This window comes from Grampus griseus (assembly GCF_964374135.1).
Source record: "Grampus griseus genome assembly, chromosome: 1".
NCBI classification, from domain to species: Eukaryota; Metazoa; Chordata; class Mammalia; order Artiodactyla; family Delphinidae; genus Grampus; species Grampus griseus.
Window position 1 is genome coordinate 122,902,726 of NC_139017.1, and position 13,738 is coordinate 122,916,463.

Below are 13,738 nucleotides of genomic sequence, written 5' to 3' on the forward strand. Positions count from 1 at the left end.
AAATATTCGTCCATTGCTTTCTGAGTAAAATACAATCTACTTAGTGCACAAAACGCTTTCAAACTACTTTTTCTCTTCTGTGTCTTGCCCTCTTACCTTGTATCTTGCTATTTTTCCTTCATGTATGCTACACATGAAGAGAAAAATAGCACCACACTTGTAGTTTCCCAGTACAGCATGCTTTTTCTCACCATTGTACTTTTCTCAATGTCCTTCATTTGGTTATTTTGTTCTCTTTCTCTTAGACTTCTCCACCAGGAACCACCATTGCTGGCACATCTTTTTGGCTACCCCAATCTGGGTCAGAGAAACCTCTTCTCAGTGCTTTTATGCCATCCTCTTGATCCCTCTATCATAGCACACCCATCCTGGATTATAATTATCTACTTCCTGTGTGTCTCTTTGTAAAACTTCTCAAGGGCAGAACGTCATCTTTCATATTGCCTGATGCTCAAAAACTGTTAGTTTCCCTTCTTCCCCTATTCTTCTGTTGCTACTCAGAGATCATCAATGATTTCTAACCAACAAAATCTGTGGCCTTTTTTTCAGGCTTCTTTCCCTTTAAAGTCTTTGTCATGATATTGAAACAGCCTTTTCACTTCCATGATACTTGTCTTGCATCTTGTCATGATACTTGATACTTGTCTTGTATCTTGTCATGATACTTGATGCTATGTTTTTTTCTTTTCCCTTATTGATTAATATCTGGCTCCCTTCTGTCCTCTCCACCCTCCCCCCTGGCAAATCTGTGTAGTTTTTAGGACTCAGTCATTAGTCCTCTGTTTTATTACTTTTCATTTAGTTAGTCAGAGAATTCTTAAACCATTATCTCTAAATATGATTTCTCTCCTTTTCTTTTTGTAACTGCCCTCTAGGAACTTCCAAGTATAAAATAGTTACTATTATTTACTGAATCCTTTATACTGTGCTAGGCACTAAGATTTTCCATACACTGTCTCCTTGAATTCTTAACTATGAGTTGGGTGGTCATATTCCCATTTTGAAGGTGAATTAAATGGACAATAATATAAATAACATGCCCCAATTCACACAACTACCAGGTAGTGGAGCTGGGTGGGATTCCAGTTCATTTTTGTGTCTTCAAAATCCTTGATTTTAACAACTCTAATATGCTGCCTATTAACATGTTAAACTCATTATATCCAAAACTATACTTCTCTGAATGGAATCCTCTCCCAGTGTTACTGTTCATTTTGTTATTTATGTGTCTTTCACTTATTGCCCTTTTGCTCTACAGTTTGTTGTTTTTCCTTAGCAATTTTCGATTTCTACTGCCACTCCCTTAGTTCTTTATTGCCAATTCATCCTATTGTGATCCAAGCTCTTAGTTAACAAAGATGAGGTGTAAGTTTTAAATCTGATATGACCTTTACCACTGTTGTTGATCTCCCTTTTGAACTTTCCTCCCTAGTTCAAATCAATGTAGTGTTTTCACTGTTAATTCTCTCTGTCCAAAATATTCTTTTTATTTTCTTTTCATTTAAATTTGAGCCTCAATCCCCTAGTCTCGATTTATTGTCTATAGAAAACTGCTCTCTTTTCTGAACCCCTGTATTACTTAGTTTTTTGTAAGCTCATTTGATCTTTAATCATTTAATACTTTGTATTCCTGATTAGCTATTCATGTTTGTATGTGTTTTTTCTTTCCAACTTTGAATTGTAAACTCTGTGAAGTCAGGATTAGTTTTTATACTTCTCTGTAGTTCCCATGTTCAGCATCTAGCATAATGCCAAGGACATTTTAGATGATTAAAACATCGAATGGGGCTTCCCTGGTGGTGCAGTGGTTAAGAATCCGCCTGACAATGCAGGGGACACAGGCCATGCTCCACAACAAGAGAAGCCACCGTGGTGAGAGCCCGCGCACCGCAATGAAGAGTAGCCCCTGCTCGCTGCAACTAGAGAAAGCCCATGCACAGCAATGAAGACCCAACACAGCCAAAAATAAATAAATTAAAAACAAAACAAAACAAAAACAAAAAAATAGACATTGAATGAATGGATTTTACTACTTTGACACTTTTCTTTTTATTTGAGGTTTAAAAAATGATAATAAATATTATTGGACCTTACATCACCATGGAAGTATCTCAGAATAACCTCTTAAAGCATTATATTGAAGAGATTAAGTAGATTATAGTTTATTGTATGTTTTAATTTTATATTTTAAAAAATATAATTTTCTTTTCTCCCTCTCTCTTTGTCTCTGTCTCTGTATTTCTCTTTCTTTCTCTCTCTCTCCCCCTCTCTGTTTGTTATTTTTTGGCAGCCAATTCGAAGACAGTCCCTTACCCCTCCTCCTCAGAACACTATTACATGGGAAGAATATATATCTTCTGAAAATGGAAAGTAAGTGTTGTTTTGTTTGTTTATATATTCTTTGGTTTTTAGAAAAATTTGTAAAAACATGAATATTTAGGCATAAAATTTTTTTTACAGAGAATCACTAGTATAGTTTCATCTGAAGCAGTTCTTTTTCCTTTTAAAAATGTGGATGAAGGGGCTTCCCTGGTGGCACAGTGGTTGAGAGTCTGCCTGCTGATGCAGGGGACACAGGTTTGTGCCCCAGTCCGGAAAGATCCCACATGCTGCGGAGCGGCTGGGCCCGTGAGCCATGGCCGCTGAGCCTGCGCGTCCGGAGCCTGTGCTCTGCAACGGGAGAGGCCACAACAGTGAGAGGCCCGCGTACCACAAAAAATAATATATATATATATGGATGAAGCATGATGAGGGAGAAGCATCCCCAGTTACATTCTCTTTTTGAATAAGTTGTAGAGCCTTCTTTTTACATCCCTCTTGCCAATTTATATACACCAAAAAACCTATAGGACATTGTTCTAAGGAAATATGAGGACTTGCCCAATACAGTTGCTTATTTGAGTTTTTGCACTGTATGATGAACTTTATATTCTGTTATTATCCAGAGTCTTTTGCAAGGTATGTAAGGCTACTCATTGTTTATCTACTTTTTGCCTTTCCAAGCTCATCTCCTGTCATGATCTCTTTGTTTCAGCCTGTGCCAGACTACTTCTTACTATGCTTACCCAAGATGTTTGCTTAATGTTATATTGCTAATACTTAGTAGAGTACCTATTACATAGTTTTTGTATCCAGTAAGTACTTATTGAATAAAAGAATGATGAATGAATGGTTTATTTTGAATGAATAAATAAATAAGAATTTTTTTCTGGCTGCCCATGTCAAAGAAAATACAGTCCTTTGTAGAAAATATTCTTTTGGTGTAGAATAAAATATTACCTACCCTCATGCTTAGTAAGAAGTTGTCTTTTTTTTTTTTATGTTGAAAGGTTTATTGTTATACTTTTTATAACTTCTCTAAAATGTTTCCATCTTATAATATTCTACAAGTAATGTAAAATTCTGTATTCTTTATATCACTTCTTATTGATCAGTGCTGAGAACCATAGACAGTAAGAGGTTGAATTGAATAAGTGATTTAAAAGATACAAAATATTTTTAAAGGTTGTTTTTTTCTATGGATTTGCTTTGTTATTAAAAATAGTGATTATTAAAATTCAATATGAAATTTTCTGGGTTTTGATCATATTCTTCTGAACTTTTATGCTTTGCTATTTTCTTTTTCTTGTTACCCTTGCCTCATTTATTATACGTTTCATTCCCTTTTAGCATAATTTTATTTCTATCAGAGTAAGAAAAGTTGAAATACTAATGAATGTCATTGGAAGATGACAGATTCTTCTTGGGAAGATGACAGCATGTGGAAAAAATTTCCTAATATTTTCTTTCTTTCTTTCTTTTTTCCTTTTTCATTTTAGAGCTCCTCATCTGGGTAGAGAACTGGTGTGCAAAGAGAGTAAGAAAACGTTTAAAGCCACAATAGCCATGAGCCAGGAATTTCCCTTGGGAATTGAGTCGTAAGTTTGTTATTAACTGCACAAGTTTATGAAAGAAGCTATTGAACTCTAAATGCTATAATAATGTTGGCATCTGAGTGGTGCATTTGAGGCCTTTGAAATGTAAAAGCAAACAGCCATTGCTTTGACAGTGTGTCGTGCTCCCTTCTAGAAATTTTCCAGCTCACAAAATATTAACATTTTAATTATTTTAACCAGATAAATTTTTGAATAATTATTTTTTAATTACAAAAGTAATACATGAATACATGCTTATTGTAAAAAGTAACAGTTGGGAAGTTTATAGAATAAAAATGGCAGTTTTCTTTCACCTCAGGTAAATAACTGCTGTATTTTTGTCTAGATTTTTTCCGTGTTTTTTTAGAATTTTTTATAAAAATGGGGGAACAGTCTACAATTTGTTCTGTTAGTTCCTTTTTTTCTTTTAAAAGTGAGTTATCATGGAGTTCTTACAATAAGTACATTATTATCTATCTTTTTCTTCTTTCCTTGATATATTGTAGTATTGATATACTGCCATTTATTTTATCATCCCCCTACTGATAAACATTTTAATTATTTGTAGTTTGTCACCCTTATAAACAGTACTCCTGGAGTACTTGAATATATCCTTCCAAACCTGTATTCATCAGATGCTCATTAAAAAAAATTGATTTGGAGAGATGGATGGAATGTGAGGTGGGTAGCTAGAGCCGATTCTGACAGAATTGTACCTTTAGGCTTCTCACTAAAGTAGGGGATGAATTGAAGTCCTAGGCTTTCCTTTGTAGATCCTTCCACTTTCAGTCTGGGCTATTACATTAAAAAAAAAAATTCTCATGGAAGAGAGCAGGACCCTTCTTTTCTACAAATTCTGTGCACATCTCATACTCCTCAATAGCCAGGCTTTGGAAGAGTAGATAGAATTTGGTATACAGTCCTCAAGTTATTGATCAAAGAGGGAAATAAATAGTTGTCAGAAGATGCGGGAAGGGAATTAGCCATACATACAAATCTGCATAATTTATCATATCTTGGACCCAAATGACTCCAAGATGCACCAGATATATACTCTAATGAAGAAGAATAATGTGGCAAATTATAAGATGCTCTCAATTTTAGGAGTTATCCCAATTTCAGAGATGTTAATATGTGAAAAAAAAATGGGTATTTTAGAATTTATAAAATGTGGAATTATAGCCATTCCCCCTGCAAAAAGTAAAATAAGGAATATAGATAGTATGTAAAAGCCAGAAAAAGAACTCATTCTAGAATAAAATATAAGTCAAAGAACAGAAGAAAATTTCTTGTAAGTACTATAGGAAAACATAAAAAGAACATGAAATTGGTAAACTAGATCACTCTAAGATGAGATGATAAGACAACAGAATGAAATGAAAAGGAGATTGTAAAGCTAAGGAAATAAATTAAGCACTGAATAGCACTATTGCAAAACAAATACAGTAGAAACAACAATGAACAGGATATATGTGACCAAAAATTAAATTTTTATAGCTTATAGTGAATCCAGTGAAAGAAGAGGTTAAAGAAATTTGAGAAGTAATATTTATGGAGGAGAGTGGTTCAATATAAGGATCATTGCTGTTCCATTTAAATAGAAGGCCTCCAAAATGTAAACAAAATAGTATTCAAAATATGATAGAAGAAAATTTCTCTGTATGGAAGAACTAATTCTGTAGCCTAACATTAGGCTCCAAGAAAAATTGATAGAGAAGGATTAGTAACAATTATTATATTGGTTAAACTATTGTATTTCAATTGTTAATAGAGAGTTCTAAAGGCATTCAGGTGAAAGGGTAAAAAACAGCCTGGCCTTACGTTTTTTTTACATCTTGATATTGCTGAGGCAAAGAAAGTGTGATCTGATAGTATATCTAGGTAAGATGTCATTTACATATCAAGGCAATTGAAAAGGACACAGAAGAATTCAATAAATATAGCAGCCATGGGCCTTTTTTGAAAGAAAAATACTACTACTTGAAAATGAAATTCATCCAACCAAAGGATAAAAGAAGTTAAGAGACCTCATGAAATTGTAGTTAAGAGGGAAGGATTATAAACTGAAATTTTATGCCAGTTGGATTTCTCTTTAGTATGTAAAAAAGAAACACTCAGTTATCAAATCTATAAGAAATCAAGGAATAATAAGTACGTAAGAGCCCTTCACACACACAAAATTGACAGTGAAATTCAGGCGTCCAAACAGTGAGGCTAATTAAAGAACTTGGGAATTTGTAGACTTCAGGAAGAAGACTAGTGTAAGCCTTGAATCTGCTGAAATATAGATCTGAAATCAACAACTGTGGGAATTATGGCTGCCCAATAAAATGTGAAAGTTATAAACTTTGACACAGTGAAAAGAATAATAAAACAAAAAAACAGGAGGTGGAAGGAGGTGTCATTTTCTCATCTTTAATATCTGAAAGTCAGTAATACTGTGTAAGTTTGAAGCATGTAGTTATAAAACAACATAAAGACACAATGAAATCAATTTGAAAAATGTTTTTCTCCTTCCATTTTTCAGATTATTGAATGTTTTGGAAGTAATAGCTCCCTTCAAGCACTTTAATAAGCTTAGAGAATTTGTTCAGATGAAGCTTCCTCCAGGCTTTCCTGTAAAACTAGGTAAGAGAAAAATTTTCATGTAAGTTCAGTGTCTGTTAGAAATATGGAGCTGTTTACTAATATTTAAGAAGAAGAAATATGCTTTGAAGGAAAATGGATTTCCTAGTTTAAATTTTTATATGGTTTTTCTGTAATTACATGCATTGATATTCATGTTTTGTCAAATATATAAAGTTCCTGATGAAAACTCTAATTCTACTTAAGTCACATGTAAGGGATATGCAAATATTTCATTCAAGAGGGTGTGGGTGAACTTATGATGCACTGTGATAATGTTTTAATATGAAATATAGGGAGACTGGATTTTAGCCCAAATTTTCAGCAGACTTTGAGTTTCTGAATAGTGGGAATGTTTCTGTTGTCAACAGTCATTATTCAGGGATACAGTAATACTCCTTACATTTTATTTTTCAGTCTTAAATGTGTAAACTTAATTTTATTTTAAACAATGATCTTTCAAAACAGTAAACTTTCATTTTCGTATATATTTATCTTCTTAACTGTATTAGAAAACTGGGAGCAAGACACTATTTACAGGTTCTTTAGGAGTTGAGGTTTAGATTTAGCATTGATTTAATCTCCAGGAGGGCCTTCAATACCATCCACTGATCCAGCCTCCAAATATTTAATCAGTGCCTGCTGTGTACTGGACCCTTTTCTATGGGGGGGATGAGAGACAGCAAAAAGCCCCTGCCCTTTTGGTGTTTACATTATGTATGGGGTAGGGGGATATTATATAATAATATAATTTTTATATAATTCCTCTGATATATTTTATCTTGTTTTACTCAATATTACTGAAACCACATCTCAGAATAATTAGGCCAAAATGCTTTAATCCCAGAAGTAATGCTTTTATTGCTAAAATTAAACTCGACCTTCTCAACTTTCCAAATTTGGGAATACATTTTGTGAATTAAAATTGATTTTAAAACATGTTCTAACTATGTCATTCTAGATTCCCTTTGTGATGTAAAAGCACTGGGAACCCAGTGTCTACTTGAGTAAACCAGTGATAAGATTCTAGGCAGAAACTGTTAGAAAACTAAAGCTGAGAGTTTGAGCTGTGGATCATTACATGAGTATTTCTGCAGAAGCTTCAAATCCCACTGTAATTGTCTGTAGCCAGAAAATAGTTCAAGCATTGGACTCTCTTCTATATACTGTATTTAAGGGGCACAGTGACAAACTAGAATAGAGGGTAGGGATTAAATATATGAAACTATTACTGTATTCACATTTTTTAAAGTCCCAAGCACAAATCAAACCTCACAATACAAGTTTTTTTTATGAAAAAGAAATACTTTATATAGAAAGGAAAAAAATCTACAATACTTTTTTGCAGGCATTTCTCTGATATAGAGCCATATTAACAAGGGATTTATAATTTTTTGCTTGTATACTTATTGGGAATTTGCTTACCTCTGTCTCTCTTGTCTCTTTGTCCTTCTTTCAAAATGACCATATAAAACTCCAGTCCTACGTCAGTTTAATCTTCAGTCATTTCTGTTTCTATATTTAGGCTAGAAGGTACAATTGAGGGGAAAAATTTGGGTATTGTTAACACAATTACATGTTTTCAAAAGCAGCCAGAGCTTTAAATGCTGATTTTGAATGATCTTTTCTCTGATTTGCTGCTTCCCTCATTCTGCTTTCAAAGGTTAAATTTGAACCTCCTTCAACAGTCCCCATCCCCACCCCCCACTACTTCCTCCCACAGTCTAAGCAGATGAATTTTGTTTTCTTAGTTACAAAAAAAGGCCATCAGAAATGAGACCTCCCTCATTACTCCCAACTTCTCACACAGACTTTTCTGCCCCAAGCCCTATCTTTTCCTCCATCTTTTCTATCTCAGTAGAAGTGGTGTCCCTTTTCTTAGCTTGATTATTCTCTTCATTTGTACTGTGGATCTGTTCTCCTCCCTGCTTTTTTAAAAAGCTTGCTCTATCAGTTTCCCCATATTTCTCCTTTATCTTCCAACTCCTGTACAGCCTTTTTCTTCTTAGCCGTTAGGCTTTGTTCAGGTCTTTCTCCTTTTAAAGTTAAACCAATTAAAGGTCTTTCTCTTTTTAAAATTCAGCCGATCTAGGGAGTTCCTTGGTGGCCTAGTGGTTAGGATTGTGGGCTTTCACTGCCGTGGCCCGGGTTCAGTCCCTGGTTGGGGAACTGAGATCCTTCAAGCTGCACGGTATGGCCCAAAAAAAGAAAAGTCAGGCACAGGGAGGTGAGGGGAAGATGGCCAAACTTCAGAAATAAAATTCAACCAATCTAATGAAACAATCCCTTTAGCTCCACCCTACCCAGCACTTGCCTTTAATCTTTGCTTTTCATAGCCAAGTTGCTTGAAAGTCTACTTTTATCTCTCCATTCTTTCTTTCTATTTATAGTTATATTATAAATGGGGGAAGGTGAAAGGAGATAAAGAGAGGTAAAATTTTTCTACTTCACTTGAATTGCTAAAGTGATGACACCAGGGGCCTATGATAAATTAGTTATATATAATGTATACCTAGAGCAACCACTAAAGAAGGTGTACAAAGAGATATACTCAAAAACACTATAGATAAATAAAAATAAAATTCTAAAAAGTAGTCATGTTGGGACTTCCCCGGGTGGTCCGGTGGTTAACACTCTGCGCTTCCACTGCAGGGGGCACAGGTTTGATCCCTGGTTAGGGACGTTCCACATGCTGTGTGGTGCAGCCAAATAAATAAATAAATAAATAAATAAATAAATAAATAAATAGTAGTCATGTAACCTACAGGAAGGCAAGAAAAAGAAAAATATATGAAAAAAGACAACAAGCAAAAAAACAAAAAATGAAACAGCAGATTTAAGTCTTAAGTATATAAATAATTCCATTAAGTATAAATAGTCTAAATAAAACATTTAAAAGATATAGATTGGAAAAACAGATTAAAGAAACATGACTCTACTACATGCTATCTTCAAGAAACCCTTCAAATATGATATTGGCAAGTTGAAAGTGAAAGGATGGAAAAAGATATATCATGCAAACATTAATCAAATGATAACAGGACTAGCTATATTAATATTAGATAAAGTAGATTTCAGAGCAAGGAAAACTACCGGGGTGCGGGGGGGCATTATATAATGATAAAGGAGTCAATCCATGAAGAAGAATAGCAATCTTAAATGTGTATACCAAACAACAGAGCTGCAGGATAAGTGAAGCAAAATCTGAAAGAAATGAAAGGAAAAATAGATTTTCAATTATAGTGAGAGTCTTCAGCACCCTTCTCTCAACAGATGATACAACAACTTGAACGAAAATCAGCAAGGATATTATAGAACATCTCTACAACACCATAAACCAAAGCACCTAATTGGCATTTATAGAACAGTTTACCCAACATCAGCAGAATACACATATTTTTCAAGTACTCATGGAACATATACCAAGATAGGCCATATCCTGGGCTATAAAACAAACCTTAATAATTGAAAAACAATCACAGTAGAATCCAACTAGAAATTAATAATAGAAAGATAACGAGACTCTCCAGTTTGTGATATTTTGTTATGCACTCTTCTAAATAATTTATAGGTCAATGGTGAAATCTCAAGGGAAAATAATATATTGAGCTGGATGAAAGTAAAATTACAAATATCAAAATTTGTATAATATAGCTAAAGTCATGCTGAGAGGGAAATTCATAGCACTAAATGCATACATTACGAAAAGAGAAGTCTTAAATCAATAATCTAAGCTCCTACTTCAAGAAGTTAGAAGAACATATAAACCCAAAGCAAGCAGAAGGAAGGAAATAATAAAGAGTAGAAATAAATGAAAGAGAAAACAGAATAAATAGAGAAAGTCAGTGATGCAAAGAGCTGGTCCTTTGAAAAGAGTGATAAAATCAACACATCTGTAGCAAGACAGATAAAAAACAGAGAATGAAACAGGATAGCATGACAGATCCTGCAGAAATCAAAAGGGGATAGTAAGTGTAATAATGAATGAAAGGGAAAAAAAAGGCATTCAGAGTAGAAAAAGGAAGAAATAAAATCTTCTCTATTTGCAAATGACACGATTCTATGAGTTGAATCCCAAAGGTTCTAGAAACAAACTAGAGTTAATGCATTCTGCAAGATGGCAGGATAAAAGTTAAACATACAAGAATCAGTAATATTTCTGTATATTAGCATTGAACACACTGACACCAAAACTAAATATTTTTTATGATTGCAAAAAAAAGGAAATAGATGTAAATTTAACAAAACATTTACAGTACTTGTATGCAGAAAATTATACAACACTGATGAAAGAAATAAAAGAAGATCTAAACAAAAGTAGAGACATACGATGCGCATGGATTGGAAGATTCAACATAGGAAAGATGTTAATTCTTCCCAAAGAGATACATGGGTTTAACACAATTCTTATCACAATCCCAGCCATATTTTTTTTGTAGATTGAGAAAAGATTATTTTAAAATTTACATGGGATGGCAAAGAAACTAGAATATCTATATTTTCGAGGGCTGCATAACAGAATACCACAAACTGTGAGTGGCTTAAACAATAGAAATTTATTGTCTCAGTTCTGGAGATTAGAAATCTGAGATCAGGGTGTCAGCTGGGTTAGCTCCTTCTGCAGGCTATGAGAGGAAATCTGTTTCATGGCCCTCCTCTAACTTCTGGTGATGTTTTTTGGCTTGTAGAAGCATCACTCCACAATCTTTGCCTTCATCTTCACATGGTGTCCTTTTCCTGTACGTGTGTCTTCGAATTTCCCCTTTTTGTAAGGACACTAGCCATTGGGTTAGGGACCACTCTAATGATTCTTAATTTGATTACTTCTGCAAAGACCCTGTCTCAAAAAACAGTCACATTCTTAGGTTCTGGGGGTTAGGACTGGAATAGATCTTTTTGGAGGGGAAAGAATTTGACTCAGAACAAGAGCCAAAACAACTTTGAAAAAGAATGAGTGTGAGTAATCAGTCTACTCCATTTCAATATTTACTGTATAGCTATAGTAATCAAGACTGTATGGTATTGGTTGAGATATAAACATATAAGTCAACATAAGAAAAGAGAATTCAAACATAGATCCTTATAAATATGCTCAACTTATTTTTGATAAAGGTACAAAAGTAGTTCAGTGGAGGAAAGATAGCCTTTTCAACAAATGATGCTGGAGCAATTAGACATGCAAAGGTAAAAAAATGAAACTCCACCTTAATCCTACAGCTTATACAAGAATTAACTGAAAATGAATCATAGACTTAAATTTAAAAGTAAAATAAAACAATAAAACTTAGGAAATAAATGTAGAAGAAATTCTTAGGGATCTAGGTTTAAGCAAAGAGTTCTTAGACTTCACACCACAGCATGACCCATAAGAGAAAAAAAATCAATGAATTGGACTTCTTCAAAAGTAAAAAAGCTCTGCTCTGTGAAAGACCCAGTTAAGAGTAAAAAAACCACAAGAATGCTTAAAACTCATCAGTAACAAAATAAACAAGCCAGTTAGAAAAGAGCAAAAGACACAAAAAGACATTTCACATAAGAGGATATATAAATGGAAAATAAGCACAAAAACAGTGTTGAGAATCATTAGCCATTAGGGAAGTGCAAATTAAAACCACAGTGAGATATCATTATATACACCTAACAGAATGGCTAAAATAAAACATGGTGACAACTCCAAATGTTTGTGCAGATGTGGAAAAACTGGATTGCTCATACATTGCTGGTGGTTATGTAACATGGTACAGCCACCCTGGAAAACGTTTTAGCCATTTCTTAAAAAACAAACAAACAACTAACCACCCAGCTTCCATGGGATCAGTCAGTTGCACTCCTAGGCATTTATCCCAGAAAAATAAAGATATGTTCACACAAAAACCTGTATACAAAAATAAGTTTGTAATAGCCTCAAGCTAGAAATAACCCAGCTGCTCGGTGCAGATTCTCTTCATCTCTTCCACTCTGTGTTTGTTATTGATGTTCATACCGTTAAGTCTGCTGGACACTTTTCTGTTATCTGACTTAACCTCTCAAGATTTCATTCTTTTTGTGGAGTCCTTGTCCCAGTGAAAGCTGGTAGTTTCTCTTCAGATTTCCTCCCACTTTTTGGATAGAGTTCTCTCTTGATCTTCTTCCTGCCTCTCTGACTGCTCCTTCTGGAGCACATCCCTCCTATTACTTTTGTCACCCTACATTATATTCTCATTACATCTGCCTAAACTTAAGCCAGAACATGTTACTGCTATGCTCACAACCATCCACTGGCTTTCCATCTCATCCAGAGTAGAAGCCGCAGACTTTTTCTTGACCTAAACCCCGCTTGATCTGGCTGCCTATATCTTCTCAAACCTCATCTTCTGCTAATCTTTCCCGTACTCATTTGGCTGTAGCCACACTGATCTCCTAGCTGTTCCCAGAATAAACCATACACTTTCATTTTAGGGCTTTTTTACTTATTCCCTCTACTTGGAATTTCCTTCCTCTAGGCAACTGTGTAGTTATCTCAGGTGTTTGCTGAAAGGCCACTTTATTGAGGTTTTCCTTTGAACCCTAATCAAGAACTCTTACCCTCAACACTGAAACTCCCTATCCCCCTACTTGCTTTATTTTTGCCTACATACTTAGTCACAATTATTTTTTACCTATTTGTGGTTTGTATCTCCCAACCAGAATGTAATCTCCATAAATGCATGATTTGTTTTCTACTGTTTCCTGGTGTATATTCCAATGCCTAGGACAGGGGTCATCAAGGTCATCAAACTTCTTCTGAAAGACAGTAAATATTTTAGACTTTACAGGCCATATGGTTTCTGTCACAACTATTCAACTCTTGTTGGAGAATGAAAACAGCCATAGAGAATAAGTAAGCCACATATTCCAATAAAACTTTACTCTGGACAGTGAAGTTTGAATTTCATGTAATTTTATCTGCGTGAAACATTATTCTTTGTGTTTTTTAAAAAACTACTAAATTATGTAAAATGTTTTCTTAGCCCACAGGCCTTACAAAAAAAGGCCAGGCAACAGGCCTTACTTAGTTCGCTGACCTCTGAATTAGAACAGCATCTTTACTTAATAAGCACAAATGAATGATCTTTTCCACCAGAAATAACTGGAAACTCTGTAATCCTTATGTTGATTTCTTTAAGTTTTTTTTTTTTTTTTAAATGAGAATATTACTTTCTGCAATAGAATACTAGGCT

General features: G+C 34.3%; 1 protein-coding gene across 2 annotated transcripts in view; it reads left to right on the top strand.

Moving 5' to 3' along the window:
• ANKRD13C (ankyrin repeat domain 13C) overlaps nt 1-13,738 on the top strand; it is an 80,961-nt gene that overhangs the window by 63,784 nt on the left and 3,439 nt on the right. For both annotated transcript variants that reach the window (XM_082656996.1, XM_082656997.1), the window contains 3 exons: nt 2,291-2,370; nt 3,819-3,917; nt 6,442-6,542. In XM_082656996.1, the coding sequence (XP_082513122.1) occupies nt 2,291-2,370; nt 3,819-3,917; nt 6,442-6,542 (280 nt within the window). The remainder of the gene's footprint in view (nt 1-2,290; nt 2,371-3,818; nt 3,918-6,441; nt 6,543-13,738) is intronic.